Raw genomic sequence first — 15,535 nt, forward strand, 5'->3', positions numbered from 1 at the left:
GGAGACTGCTTGTTCGTTTCCTGGCCGCCCAGATCTGAATAATCACACAGAAACTATAGTAATGACAATGATATTTGGCCAGTGATTCAAGCATATTCCTAGGTAGCTCTTACATATTAATCCATTTATATTTATCCGTGTATCACCACCAGACTGGCCTACCGATAAGTTTTGGCATTCCAGCGTCTTTCTGCTTTGGCAGCTACATGGTGTCTCTTTGACTCTGCGTACTCTTTCTATATATCTCTGTTTGGATTTCCCGCCTGGCTTTAATCTGCCATACCATAGGCAGTGAAGCAGCTTCTTTATTAACCAATGGTAATAAAACATACTCACAGCATATAGAGGGGAATCCCACATCAGAAACCCATTCAAGGCCAGGTCTGCATGGCCTGTGAAGCTTATCTTCAGTGCCTGCACTTGCTTTCTGAAGCTTCTTGGATTTTCTATGGAACAAAATGTAGATATTAGACTAGCTGTCTGAAATGTTTATTTTCAGTGTTTGGGAAGACTGAACTGTCACTGTGGGAAGGCGTTATTTTAAGGGGGAATGAACAAGGATCTAGTATTTCTCACCGTATCATACTCTGTGTATGTGGGGTGGTGTGGTATTTGCATCAACATTATCCCCTTGGTGTCCTGCAGTAATGCTCTAGTATACAGTGTGAAGCTCTGGATAGCTAAAACTTGCAGAGTAGAAGCTACCTCTGCTGTGGTGTCATCAGTGAGAAGGAGTACACTTTGACTCCTGAGATTGCCTTGTATGATTCTCTTTTCTGTTTGAGAGGATTCTGGTTACTTACATATATTTTTACCCTTAAGAAAATTCAACATGTGTAATTGAGGTAATATCTTAGCATTGAAAGATGAAGATGCCCCCATGCCACATCTGATTTCTTGGTTTTCTTCTTTGATGACGTAACTTTCATTTCTTTGTCTTTTCTCTCTTTTTATAGTCAGAAAATGGGTAAAAAGAGTCGAGTGAAAACTCAGAAATCAGGTACTGGGGCCACAGCCACCGTGTCACCAAAGGAAATCTTGAATCTGACAAGTGAACTGTTGCAGAGTAAGTGTCCTGTTCTCCACCCCACCCTCACACTCACCAGCTGTGCTTGCCACATGTGACAATGCCTTTCACTCCTCTGCCTGAGACAAGATTCTTTCATCTTGTGCTCGGCCCTTCTTTGTTGCCGGGGACCTGGGCATTGCAGAGCTTCCCTCACCGCAGTCCCCTCTGCAAAGGCTGAGATGTGGCTGCCTGTTAGGGCATGGAACTGTCGGTTGTGAAGCTTCTATATCCCAGCCACGGACTCACAGACAAGACCAGGTCCCATTGTGATCCTGCACAAACTGCTGAGGCTCAGTGCTATCAGGAAACACAGATCACTGTCTGCAGCCACCTGACAAGGACCGCATGAGATTTGATTTGTGAAGATGTATCATGTCTCTCAGTCCTAGGCAAGCCCAGCATGCCTCCCAGGGAGCCAACCTTCTAGAATGGCTCACCTTTACTTTCAGTGTGCTTATGTAAGTGTGTTTCTGGTTTTCACATGAAACCCAAGGCTTCCTAGTTTGAGATGAAGTGTCAGTACCTACACTTTTTTTTTTTATGCTAAAATACTTTGATAATTCTTGAATTGTAAGTTAAAACTGGTACTGCTGATGCCTTAGACATAACCATGATCTTTTGCCCCTCTATTTGGGTTGACCTTTACCCCTTATGTTTATGTTATGTGACAGCTCAACCTCAAGTAAAAATGGAACATTTCCTCAAAAATAGAAAGCAACCAGTAGCCAGACCAGACCACTATCAAGTCTCTCCCAGGGTGCTTTGAGCTCCACTGCCCGTGCATCTCATCATTGTTCTCCCTCTCTCCCATCAGAACACAGGTGGCTCTCAGCCCTCACTCCTGTTTTGCTGTTACACTTCAGGGCCTCAGTCAGCACTTGGTGGGGGAAGAATGAAGTCAGACTGGTTAACCTGAAAAGTTAGGCGTCAGCACATAACCAGATCATGTTAATTATTTGCCACATGTTATTTCCCTTAGTGACATGGGGACAGTGGGTTTGGCAGGAGCATGGGAAGGAGACTGTCTTTAAGTTGGTATAATGTTTAATAAGGCGATGCTGCCAGGAGGCTGGCTGCCAGTGTATTCCAGGACTGGTTGGTGTTGGCACTGCAGTTCAGCTTCTTCAGAAGGCTCTTAACATCTTTTTACATGACCGCGTAACTCTTTTGTAGCTCCTCCAGAGTACTCGATGCAGCACATACACATGGATGTGAATGAAATGTTTGTCAGCTAATTGTCCTTATATCCAATTTAGCTGGTGTCCTTAGAGAGCCATTGTTCTGAGACTCAGCCAGAAAGGCTCCTTGAGCACCTAGAAGAGATCAGGGGTAATGGTTTTACATTTTAGCTTTGCTTTCAGATTTTACCTGTTTACAGGTATATTTTGAGGAGAGTTATTAACAGGTGGAAACTCACATGAGGCCACTGGGCTGAAGTTAAGTGAGGGGCATCCTTGGGGATATAGCCATTTTATGCTTTGAAAAATGTACAGAGTATACCCACCCACTCTCTATGTCACACGTTTATTACCCTGACTGCAGTAGGTCTGTCCTTGAACATAAGCCAAGAACAGGATGGAAACCTTCCTTCATCTCTAGACTAATTGGTTAAATTGGAGGAGTGTCTTACTCAGTGGCTTTCACATTACAGAATGCAGCAGTCCTGCACCAGGCCCAGGAAAAGAATGGGAAGAGTACACTCAGATCCGGTCTCTGGTTGAGAAGATAAGAAAGAAGCAAAAAGGTAAAATTGTTGGAATGATGCTGTTGAGGGGAAGCTGGGCATAGGTTAGTTGCTTCTGAGTGGTAAAGCCTCAGGTCATACCTGTCTATAGAAGATGAGATAGCCACCCTGAAAGGCCCCCAGAGACGATTGTCCACTTGAGAGTGAAAGGCGCTGGTGCTGAGCTATAGGGGGGAAGCATTTGTGCCTGGGAGCTAAAATGGCATGGCTTTTATTCAGTTTTATTTTATGATGTGTGTATGAGCCTTGTATTAACTCTTTTTCTTTTGACATGTCAAGTGGTGTTGATTTGGTTGGTATCTTACCAAGTGCTTATGATTGACTCTAGCCCATCTTTTGTTTCTTAGAGACAGAGTCTTGCTATGTAGCCCTGGCCAGCCTTGCACTAATGGCAGTCCTTTTATATCAGCCTTTCTAGTTGCTGGGGTTGTAGGCATGAACCACCACATCCAGCCCCAGTCCTCTTGATTAAGAGATAGTTAAATTTCTTAAGCTGTGTGAGTTTATATATTTTTTTTGGGGGGGAGGGGGGACTGTACTGCTGAGGACTGAACCCAGGGTACATTCTAAGTATGCCCTTGTACCACTGAACTACACCCTACTCCTTTTTTTTCTTTTAAGGTTTGCTTTTATTTTATTTGTGTTAATATTTTGCCTGCATGTACGTACGTGTACTAGTGCAGTGCCTGTGGAACCCAGAAGAGGGTGTCAGATCCCCAGGAACTGGAGTTACAAAGGTTGTGCTTCACCATGTGGGTGCTGGGAATTAATTGAACCTGAGTTCTCTGGGAGAGCAGCCAGTGCTCTTAACTGCAGAGTCACTGAGTCGTCTCTCTAGTCTCTGCACCCTACCTCTTAAGCTGTGTTTGTAAACACAAAGGGCATATTTGGTAGCCATCTTAACTATTCTTAGCTAAGTTGGCAAATGGACTGTTGGTTTGAAAAGCTTTTTCAATATAACTGTTGTTGTTGTCCTGTAAAGCAGAAGAAGATTGGTATGCACAGCTACATGGAAGGTAGCAGAGAAAACAAGGAGTGCACATTACAAAATATGAGAACCTTCTTTGGAGTCTGAAAATAAAATGGTTGCTTTTCATTTATCTGAAGTAACCAACCTGTTGTTGTATCTGCACACTTGTCTCTATAGCTCAGATGACATGGCATAGAAGTGTGTCAGGTATGGGCAGTGATGGCACACGCTTTTAATCCCAGCACTCAGGAGGCAGAGACAGGCGGATCTCTGTGACTTTGAGACTAGACTGGTCTACATGAGCTAGTTCCAGAACAGCCTCCAAAGCTACAGAGAAACCCTGTCTCAACCCCTTCCCCACCCCGCCAAAAAGAAAAGAAATGTGTCAGGAAACTTCCCAGGGAGGTGAAGTGGGTCTGTGCCTGTCTCCATGCTAATAGCATGCCTCTTTCCCCACTCTTATCAGAGTGTGACGGTTATTTGAGTGCTTGACTTCTCACCTTCCTGATTATTTTAAACTTGATGGCAAGTCCAGAAAAGAAGGGGGCTGAGATTCTCCTACCCAGATGGAACACTTGCTGAACTTTATTGTGTTAGGTCTTCCCTTCTTTCTTCCCACTTGCTCATCTTTACCCTCCTCCTTTCTTTTAATTTTTGTATTTGGTTTAAAAAATAAAATATTCCAGGTAGAGCTATATAAAGTTTCATACTGCTCTTACTTTCAAGGTATTTGTTTTTACCAGGAATGTTTGTATTCCCCATAAGCCCATATAACTATAAATACAAGCACAATTATATATAAATTTACATAAATACTGTTGTGCTTGAGTTTAACTTTTTTCTTTAGTTATGCTTTATTATTTTGTGTGTATGAGTGTTTTGCTTTACATATATGTAAATGCATCATGTGCATGTCTGGTGCCCATAGAGTCCAGAAGAATGGATCAGATCCTCTGGGATTGGAGTTATGAGCCACCATCTGGGTGCTAGAAATCGAACCTGGATGCTTTTTGAAAGCAGCCAGTGCTCTTAATTGCTGTGCCATCTCTGCAGCCACATGCCTGGCTTTTAAACACTCATGGTGTTTTATATGTGGATACCTTCAGATCACACTCATCTAGATTCCTCTAGTTGCTGGTGTTAGTCCTGCATCTCTATGTCCTTAGTTTCAGGCCTGCAAAGCATCCTTATTTCTCCCCAAGCACCAGTGCACAGAGACTAACTACTGATCTTATGGATTAAGTTTTGTGTTAAGGACATTGTGACAAGCGAGATGACATATCAGACTTAAGAGGAAAGCCGCTAGCTATGTGGCAGATCTCAGCCACAGTTGTAGTAACTAAGTCTTCTCTGCCTTTGCCATTAATACTATCTAGTAGAGGCACCTTGTCTTCAATGTTCTTGTCACACAGTATCAGGATGTACTTCTCTGTGACTGGCAGAGAGTTTGGGATTTTGATTCCCCTTTCCTGGAGCTTGCTCAGGTATGTACCATGACTACCTGGTGATTAATTTTGATTATTTCAAGGTATGGGTGTTAAGAGCCAGTGTGAGCTGTGCTCTACCTGTATGCTCTAGAGCTGTGTGATGACATGTGACCTAAAGTAGCTCTTGTTTCCAACATGGATGATATAGGTCTGTCTGTTACTTTTGATGGGAAAAGAGAAGATTACTTCCCTGATCTAATGAAATGGGCCTCTGAAAACGGGGCTTCTGTCGAGGGGTTTGAAATGGTTAACTTCAAAGAAGAGGGCTTTGGTTTGAGAGCAACAAGAGACATCAAGGTGAGTTTATTATCTGTTGGTCTAAAGGGATTTAAGTGTGTTTGAACCATTGCATGGTATTGAGATTGTGTCATTAGCCCAGCCTTAGAGCCAGGTGTTTATAACCCTCCACGAGGAGATGGTAGAACGTGCCTGATAGGATTTTGAGAGTCAACTAAGGAAAAGGATTTGGACTTACTGTGGGAGGAGAGCACATGGGATCCTGTGATTGATGGAGGTAAGGGAGGCAGTGTGGAAGTTGACCCTTGTTCTGGATTACTGAAAGTGCCACTCATGGAAATGGCAGCACCAAAAACAGTAGGGAGAGGAGAGGAGAGCTAGACATCTGGAGAGATACTTTTGAGACAGTCTCTCTGCTCCTCAGTCCTGCTGTCCTGAAGAGGAGGGGCGTAACTTAGTCTCTTTGCCAGTTGGGGATAAGGAACTGGGCTTAGCCTGTGGGTGCTGGTTGCTCAGGGTGTTCATCTGCTCTGTGCTCTCCACCTCGTCCCTTACAGGGCAAGCTCACATAAGGGGTCTGTGGGGAGCCAGTGTGCCTGTGACTTGGTGTGAGCATCTGCCTGCTTCTCAAACTCAGCAGGTTATATTTTGAGTGACACTTTTATTATAGTGTTGTATCTTTCAGTTGGTGAAGTTGGGTAGAGGAAATGGATATTATTGTTTTGGTCCCCTTATGCCTCCAACAGATTTTTGGCTAAGCTCTCTCCATTTGTCCTCACAACTCTGGCACTGTAGATATCTGTTGAGTACCTACTGTGTAAGGGATATTCATTTGTTATTATGCCAGATTTGCCGAAAAACAATGAGTTTTTTCCCTGTATGATACTTACAATCTACAGCAGGGAACAAAACAGAAAAGCTTTGAAATATTAGACACTGTCAGAGGCAAGATGCCACAGGCTTTTTTCATGTAACAGGTAAGAAGCCTCATTCATGCCAGTACTGCCCAATATCTTAGCTGTGGCCTGTCTTGCGCTTTTCTTGGGAACATGTATCCTCACATTCTAGAGGCTAGAAGGTGCAGGTTTATAAGGTGCTGTGTATTGGGTTCTGTGGAGGCCCTTCTTCCTAGTTCTCACCTGACCCTGTCCTGGTCCTGTCCTCCATGATAGAGCTCTAGGCTGGGTTATGCAGTAGACATAAGCACAGACATACACAGTCATATATCCCCATATATATATTGGGAACAGAATAGTGAGGTCAAGGACATTTGTGGGCTGGTACTTGGGCCAATGTTGTGTTTGAGTACCTGTGCAGCAGGGATTCTGCTCTGGTCCATGACCTCAGCAGAAGAAGCACTTTACTTGTAAAATATGAGGGTAAGGATTATTTCATTTTTATAACTTGAAAGTATAGCAAGCAGTAAAACATACCTTTGTGTTCTACTCCACAAATTAACGCTGGAAGTCTTGTTTTGTTTCATCAGCATAAGGACCATGTAGTGCCAGTTTTCCTCCCAGAAATAGGATTTTATGTTATTCTTCTACTCATTTAACTACAGTACACATGTGAATATTTAAAACATACCTGATTCCTAGAAGTGCTGATATATAGCTGTGTTGTATTTCTTGTGGTTGGCTTTCTGACAGTAGATGTGGTTGAGATCATGTTGTGAGAGTCTACTGTTTTCTTATTTTTTTCTCTAGGCAGAAGAATTGTTTTTATGGGTTCCACGAAAGCTACTGATGACTGTTGAGTCTGCTAAGAATTCAGTATTGGGTAAGAATAATTTGTTTAAGGCAATGTACAAGCTGTATAAATATATAAAATTTCATTCCTAATGATAAAAGATCATGCTTGGTTGTTTTTCAACTGATGATATAGGTCCTCAAATCCATATTAAATGTTTTCTATTTTATGTCCGGAGAAGGATGCATGTGACCTTGGAGTTTTGCGCTGTGGTTTTTTGCATGTTTAAGTGGTGGCTTTTTAAAGGAGTTCATGACATTTACATTGCTAACTTCTGGATTGATTCAGGGCCCCTATATTCTCAAGACCGAATTCTCCAAGCCATGGGAAACATTGCACTGGCCTTTCATCTGCTGTGTGAGCGAGCCAGCCCCAACTCTTTCTGGCAGCCGTACATTCAGACTCTCCCCAGTGAATATGACACCCCTCTCTACTTTGAAGAAGAGGAAGTGCGATGTCTTCAGTCGACACAAGCCATCCATGATGTCTTCAGCCAGTATAAAAACACAGCACGCCAGTATGCCTATTTCTATAAAGTCATCCAGGTGAGCAGGTGGGGAAGAATGGACCTGTGCATGTGTGCCCATCTTCTTACAGGTCCCTAAGCACTTTGCTTTTAAGCTAAAGGGTATTTAGGTACCTTTCTTTTATCATTTCCATTTTTGCAGAACTACTACCATATAGTTTTAAGTGTATCTGGCTTCATCAGCATCCAGGATCGATACAAGCAGCAGTTTCTCACTGACTAAAGTCACTGAGCTTTTTGAAAGTGAGATTATCAAGAGATTTTACAGGCTGTGAACTTCATGGGATATAAAAAAGGTCCCCTGTGTGTTGTATTTCTAGGAAAATTAAAATTGATTTGTAGGGGCTGGAGAGATGACTCAGAGGTTAAGAGCTGTTGTTGCTTTTGCAGAAGAGCAGGGTTCAATTCTCAGCACTTACATGATGTGTTACAGCCTTCTGTAATTCCAGTTACAGGGAATCTGACATCCTTTTCTGACTTCTGTGGGCAGAAGGCACTCATACAGTACACGGACACACATTTAGGCAAAACATTCATAGATAAAATGGATAGATTTAATAAAAACTAAAAACTTAAAATATTAGGAAACAAATTGGTAAAAGTTAAAAAAATTAATTTCTACTCTATTCATTAGTTGAAAAAAATGACAGTTATGTAAACTGCAGGTGATTTGCTTATGTTTCTCAAAGTGTACGAGGTATTATATTTTAGGGAGTTCTAAGTGGAAGTGTCATACACAAATCTTTGGAGGGTTTATTTTTGGCTTTCTGTGTTTGGGGGTCCCATCACTGCTTCAGGAAAGGATAGAGCCAGTGCGGGCAGAGCCAGTGCTGCAGTGCCCTCCCCGAGCTGAGCAGGTGTCTCCTCTGGACTCCTTTGCAGTACTCGGGTCCACTTCTGTCCTGCTTCACCTGACTGGAGGGCAGGAATGGTAGCTGCTGTCCCTCCCTTTCATTGAGCAGTTTGGCAGCCTGAATTGGACTGGTGTGGCTCTTTTAGAAATCATCTGTCCATAGTGTTTTGTTATGCTTTCTAGATGTGGCAATTGCATTTTATTGCTTTATGGAATAGTTTTATGCATTACTTTATTTTCACTTATTTATTTACCCATTTTAAAGATGACTCTCTGTGTGTGTGTGTGTGTATGTGTGTATGTGTATATGTGTACATGTACACACACTGTAGATGGAACCTAGGAAATGGTGCTTGCTAGGTAAGCATTCTTCCACCAACGTCGATTCATTGTTTTAGTTTTACAATGCGCTTGCTTTATAGAAATATTCCTCTCAGAAATACATCTCCCTCCTGCCAAATATTTCAACTATTTCAAGTCACATGATCCTTGCCTCATAGAAACTGCTTTGCTTTTCTAAACCTCAAGGTTAGGACATTATGAAGAATGATAATACAGCTTTTTCTTTCAGGTTTGTCTAATTTAAAAAACTGTTGATGGAGCCAGATTAAAACTTGGCCTCTTTATTTACAATGTCCCAGACATTTGACATTTGGTGTGGCTTTTTGCCATTTGCAAGTGTTATGCCTTTATTCTTAGTTTTTATTTGAGCACCTTGGCATTGTGTATGCCTCTGATGTGGCATTGTGTATGCCCCTGAGTGTTTCTCTCTCTCTCCCTATGCATGTGTGTGTACGTACACATGTGTGTGAACTTTAGGTTTGGGGTATAGTCACTTATGTGGGTTAGCTGGGAGGCCTTATTAGCAAGGGCCCCAAACTGGAGGATCCTGAGTGTGGTATAGGCAGAACAAAGCAGTAGAGGGTAATCTGTGTGGTAAAAGCCCAGTGTCCATGTGGGACGAGCATAGGCTTTGACATAAGTCACATCTCTGGTCCATCTCACTTGCTGTGGAAATGGATTTGGAATGGGCTGCTTTACTCAGCTGGTGCCATGTAGTAACCAGGGTGGGCTCTGGTGCTGATTTGGGAGGGCTTACTTACTTTGTTTGCCACTACTTAGCACTGTACTGTGCCACAGTGGGCAGTGCTGTGCTTTCCTTGACTGTAAGGTGGGAAGATACAGCCCCAGCTTCTAGGGGAAAGTAGACAGAAGGAGCTGACCTGTGTGAAGCCCCTGGGCTTGCTGTAATTGTCACTGTCTGCATCCTTCAATCCTTCAGCCCAGGTTACTTGGTTGTTACAGTTTTTTTTTTCTGGGTTTTTTTTTTTTTTTTTCTGTTTTTCTTCTTCCTGGTGCTGGGATACATCAGACTTCTTAACCTTTTCTCCTGCAGTTTCTGGTGGGCAAGGATAATGAAGAGCCTCCTGAAAGCCTAGAGACCAGAGCCACAGGATAGTCACAAACTCAGAACTGTCCAGTCCTTACAGTCCTGTGGTTAGTCTGGGAACTTATGTTTTTAGTCTTTAAAGTTCATACAGGTTTTAATGTTTTCTGTAATCTAAAATAGTGTAAAATGACTTATTTCAAAGTGAGGTTGGCATGGTGGAAAAGCCACTCCTCTCCAGAACCCAGGGTGCCACACTGTTAACCTGTCAGTGCAGTCTGACACCATGGTTATTTTCTTCCTCCTCCTTAACCTCCTTCTCATTCCTTTTTATTTTATTTGTTTGTTTGTTTTGTTTTTGGGGGACAGAATTTTGTTATATTGCCCTGGGTTGGCATGGAATTTGTTATGTAGCCTAGGATGGCCTTGAGTGTATGGTCACCTTTCTGCCTCTGTGCTGGGATTACAAGCATGCTGTACACCATGCCTAGCTAACTGCTGTAATTCTTTTTCCAAAGAAAACATAACCATCACTAAATGATGAAAAGAAGGAACAGAAGGGACCGTTCAAGTTGAAAATGCCTAATGAACGTTTGTAGAAAGTTTTGCTTTCTTTTCTGTGAGTCTTCTTTATTTGTTTGTTTTTCAAGATAGGGTTTCTCTGTGTAGCCCTGAGTGTCCTGTAACTTGCTATGTTGACCAGGCTGGCCTTGAACTCAGAACTCAGAGATATGCTTGCCTATGTCTCCTAAGTGCTGATTAAAGTTGTGCACCACCATTACCACTTCCTTTCTTTCTCCCTCCCTCTTTCCTTCCTTTTCTTCTTCCCTCCCTCACTTCTTCCCTCCTTCCTTTCCTTTAAAAAATAAACAAAAACAAAAAACCAAACAAATAAAAACTAAAGTCTCATTATGTAATTCCAGCTGACTTGGAATTTGCTATATAGACCAGGTTGGTCTCAAACTCACAGAGATTTGATTGCCCTCACCTCCTAAATACTAGGATTAAGATTGTGCTCCACCATGTCTGGCCTGTAGAAAGTTTCTTAGCTAGGATTTCCAATTAAGTGCCTGTTGGAATAAGCACTCTAGGCAGCTTAGAACGGGGGCATAACCTGAGACCCAGCCCATGAGCTCAGGTGTGCATCAGTAATATGGTAGCAGATTTAAGGAGCATCTGTCCTGTATTAGCTAGACACACACAACTGGTAGAATGAACAGTCTGTGATCCAAGGAGTTCAGCATCTGTCTCACTACAGAAAAGTAAATAATCTGGTAGTTATTTGGTCCATAAGGCTGTAAGTCTCTGCAGTCGCAATCTGATGCTGATGTTCTAGAGGGTTCCTGGAGAGTTGCTGGTCTTCAGTCTGTGTTCGAATTTTAAAGATTTAATACCGACTGCAGCAACAGGATTGTGAATTTGCCGGCAAGAGTGAAGGCGAACTGGAAAAAAAGTTTCCTTCTTCTATGTCTTTTCATGTGGACCACCAACCTCCAGAAGGTGAGACCAGGTTTGGGTAGGTCTTCTAATCTAATTAAGAGAAGTTTCTTATAGGAGTGCCCAGCAGCATGGGTCCTTGCCAATTCCAGATGCAGTCAAGTTGACAACCAAGATTAGCCATATCACTCATTGAAAACCATTTTTTGAGTCCAGCTGTTTTTCTTGTTTTAGAATAGTCTCATCACTTTCGAAAGTGTTGAGTCATAAATCAGTAAATACAGATGTTACTTTTGTTTGCTGTCCTTGTCTTCTCTTCTGGAGCGGTGAAGGGCTCTTTCTCATGCTTTTCCAGGGGCAGTACAATGTCTGTGCCTTAGCACTCAGAAAGAGGGAGGAGAGCACCCACTGTGTTGTATTTACACCCTGATTGACATTTTTATCACAGGATCTGCCTTCTAGGTTTTGTTTGTTTGTTTTGTTTCTGCATTGAGAATCTTCATCTTTACAAGGAACATGAGAACCATCCCCTAGAGAAATATTTGTGAGCTCTGTCACAGCCCTTTCCAGGCCGCAGGGAAAAGATGTCCATATTCCATTTCTAGCTTGTGATTTCCCCTTAGAATCATCTTCCTGAGTGTCTGTATCTAGCTCTTCAGAACATCTGACTGCCAGCTTGAGAGTTCCTTTGTCAAGGCTCAGAGTAAGTGCTCCACACCTCCGTGTGTCTGTGGTGTGACCCTGGTCCTTGACAGATCTGTGCCCATTAGTAGAGAGCATCACACTGTTCCCCAGTGTTTGGAGTTTTATTCTAAATGCAACATGACTAACTTCTAGTAATCAGAAACTTCTTTAAGATTTAGATTTCTTTGTATTGCTTTTTTATTTTATTTTTTTTGGTCACTTATTTCTTGATTGCCTAAAACCTAGACAAAGTTATTTCCTGTGTTCTCTTTTTCCAGAATATTTCTTTGGTCAAGGCCTTCTTGGTGTGGGCACTTTTGTTAGTTCAAGTGAACTGATTTTAGCTTGCTTTATAGTGTTTGTTTTAAAATGGAGTCTTGCCAGGCCTCTGCTCCTCTTCCCTTCCCTTGTGTACTAGAGACTTGGGTGTCTGGTCTTCCAGGCGTCCTTCCAGATCCTGCACTGTAATCTTTTCTTCCTTTTTTTTTTTCCCCTTCAACGAAGAGCAGGCAAGCAAGGCTTTATTGAGAAGTAGAATAACAGTTCTTGCAACAGGGAGAACCTGAGAATAGGTTGTCTGAGATTGTATTCTTTGGTGCTTAGCAATCACTATATCCTTCTACAAGGTTGTAAGCATATGACAGGAGCCTCAGGCAAGCACTGAGAGCCCACTTGGTGTTGATGCAGCACCTGCTGGTGGAGCCTTGTACTGCAGCTTGATTTTAACACTCCAAGTCTAAGAGCTAAGTTTAGAAACTGACTAAGCTACATGCTAGAAAAGGCTTCTAAGGGTTGAGAGCCCTCAATAGGGATAAAATTTCCATCAGTTAGTGAACAGGAGCCAGAGAAGAAAGGACTGGTGGGGAAAGGCAGAACCTGGGTTTTCCAACTTGCAGTTTTACAGCTAAGAAAATGCTCCTAGTAAATGAGAATGTAACCACAGGTCAGCTCCATGTGAGACTTCCACATGGCAGCATTGTAACCAGTTTTGTGATAGAAATCAGTGGAAAAACAAGATTTGGCTTAAACTCAGATTAGAAACTACATATTTGTATGAAAGTGGAATCAACTCCAATTAGATTTTACTCTCCTTACTGTGCTGAATGATCAAATGAAAAAGATACAGGTCTGAGAATAAGCTGTCTGATAGTCATTTTATAACATGTCAGTTGATGACGCGGGGCATCAGCTTATGTTGAGGATAAGAATTTTCACAAAGACACACATTTTCCTGTGTTGAAACTTTAAAATCGATTACGGGCTTAACAGGGTTTAACATTTATTCATTTCCCAGTTTAGGTGACTTGTTGCGTGTTTACCTGGATTTCCTTTTTTGGAGAAAATGATTTGTGTATTAGTTGTGTATCTTGTTTCAGTGTGAGAGAATTCATTCATAGTGAGTTTTGCTTCAGAGTGTAGTATGGCAGTCTTGAATTGGGTATCTTCGCTGGGCAGGCAACCTCCAGCTAATCTGTGTTGTGGTGACAGAAGAGATGAACAACCATAGTGCAGTTGTAGCTGCACCTGCTACAGCCTCTTCTGAACTTGGGACCCTGTCAAGAAGCAGAAAGAGATGCCACTTTTGGTTCTCAGTGTGCCATGACAGTTGTGGTTGAATACAGACAGTTATTTGTCCTGTTTGCTGTGGCTTTACTTGTATCTGTCTTTTGGCAGCACAAGACATGCACTTGCTGTCATTCAAAAGCCCTGTAACAAACATGCCTTTTAGGAACATGCATGAAATTATGTGGAAGACTCTGAGCACCAGCTTGTAGTGTTCCCTATCTTCAGATGCTTTTAGGATGAGAGGTCAGAAACTGCAGGTAGAATCCAACTGTGTGTGTGTGTGGGGGGGGGTGCTAGGGATTGAATCTAGTGCCATTGGGCCATACCCCCAACTTCACAAAGGTTTTCTGTGACCCTGGTACTCTTTTTTTGGAGAGTACTTGTGGAAGTCACTCATTTGTACTTATCTGATTTCTCAAGTTAGGTTGAGATTATGCATTTTTGGCAATAACGCATATTATACCCTGCTCAGTTGTTTAGCTTTTTTTTTAAAATTAATTTTATTTATTTATTTATTATGTATACAATATTCTGTCTGTGTGTATGCCTGCAGGCCAGAAGAGGGCACCAGACCTCATTACAGATGGTTGTGAGCCATCATGTGGTTGCTGGGAATTGAACTCAGGACCTTTGGAAGAGCAGGCAATGCTCTTAACCACTGAGCCATCTCTCCAGCCCCAGTTGTTTAGCGTTTAGTTTGAAAAACTTTTGTGCTTATAGACAAGTTATAAAATAGAGCTCACACTCATGTTGCCTAGTCTGACTTAGTAATGCCTTACACAACTGCAGTGTAAAACATGATCCAGGAGGTCAGTGGTGGTACAGAGCTCCCCCTAGCTGCTCTCCTTTTTGCTGACAATTTCTCTGTCTTCTCAGTTCCTTTCAGACTCTGGCATTGTTTTGAAGAATACTCTGACAGCCACTTTATAGACATCTTTAATTTAATATTTATCTGAAGTTTTTCACATTAAACTGAGATCATGTTTTTGGCAAGAGTATCATAGAAGTCAAGGTGTGTCCTCAGGGAACACATAAATTAATGTGCTTTATTAATGTTTGTTCCAATAAAGTGGACAGCAAGTAAATACCCTATTCTCATATACTAGTTTTTGTGCTGCCCCTGTCCTCTGCACTAGGCATGTGTGACTATGATGTGTGCCAACTGGAAACTTTCTGTTCTGTTTTTATTCTTCAGGTATTGGAATTTTACTTTGAGGAATAGCTGTCCCTACTTTCCTATTTATTGATTTATTCAGTGGTTCATGTCAACAAGGATTCCTGGATTCTTGTTTTATTTGATGGGTTATATGATCCATTGCTCTCACTGTTGATTTGATACACACTGTTGTAAATGACTTTGCATGTGACAGTTGATTTCTTTTTCAGTTTGAACTATTTGGAGAACATCCTATGCAGCATTTTTCGTATGTCAGGTAAAAATCCTATGCAGCATCTTGCATCACACATCACAGAGTTCCTTTGGCATCAGAATGGAAAGTAGTGTGGGTAGTGCTTTCTAGTGTCACTCTCTAGCCTATCCTTCTTTAAGCATGTCTCTGGAGACAAAGGTTCCATTAGGAATGCTTTGTTCTTAGCTTACTTCATAGTGATGCCACAGCTACTAAATGAGGGCTGTGAGCAACAGAAGTGAGGGTGAAGGAACAGAGTCAGGGGTAATGATGCCATGAACACCAGGTTAGCGGACCAAAGGTGCTGAGATGAGTGAGCATTGGGTTCTTGTGTTCAGTAACTTTGGAGCCACAGTGGAAGTTAGGAGGTGTAGAAGGGCAATAACAATTCTGCTTTCATGGTTTCCCTGTGACTTT

At 42.1% G+C, this 15,535-nt stretch overlaps 1 protein-coding gene across 1 annotated transcript in view; it reads left to right on the forward strand.

The window, feature by feature from the left end:
- Window positions 1-15,535, forward strand: part of Setd3 (SET domain containing 3, actin histidine methyltransferase) — a 68,182-nt gene that overhangs the window by 14,430 nt on the left and 38,217 nt on the right. Inside the window, exons 2-6 of the mRNA XM_041633311.1 lie at window positions 957-1,066; window positions 2,721-2,813; window positions 5,419-5,567; window positions 7,214-7,286; window positions 7,545-7,801. Coding sequence (XP_041489245.1) covers window positions 964-1,066; window positions 2,721-2,813; window positions 5,419-5,567; window positions 7,214-7,286; window positions 7,545-7,801 — 675 coding nt within the window. The 5' untranslated portion in view covers window positions 957-963. The remainder of the gene's footprint in view (window positions 1-956; window positions 1,067-2,720; window positions 2,814-5,418; window positions 5,568-7,213; window positions 7,287-7,544; window positions 7,802-15,535) is intronic.

This window comes from Microtus oregoni, unplaced genomic scaffold (genome assembly GCF_018167655.1).
Source record: "Microtus oregoni isolate MIOR12 unplaced genomic scaffold, Mior012 000043F_ref0000047, whole genome shotgun sequence".
Classification (NCBI taxonomy): Eukaryota; Metazoa; Chordata; class Mammalia; order Rodentia; family Cricetidae; genus Microtus; species Microtus oregoni.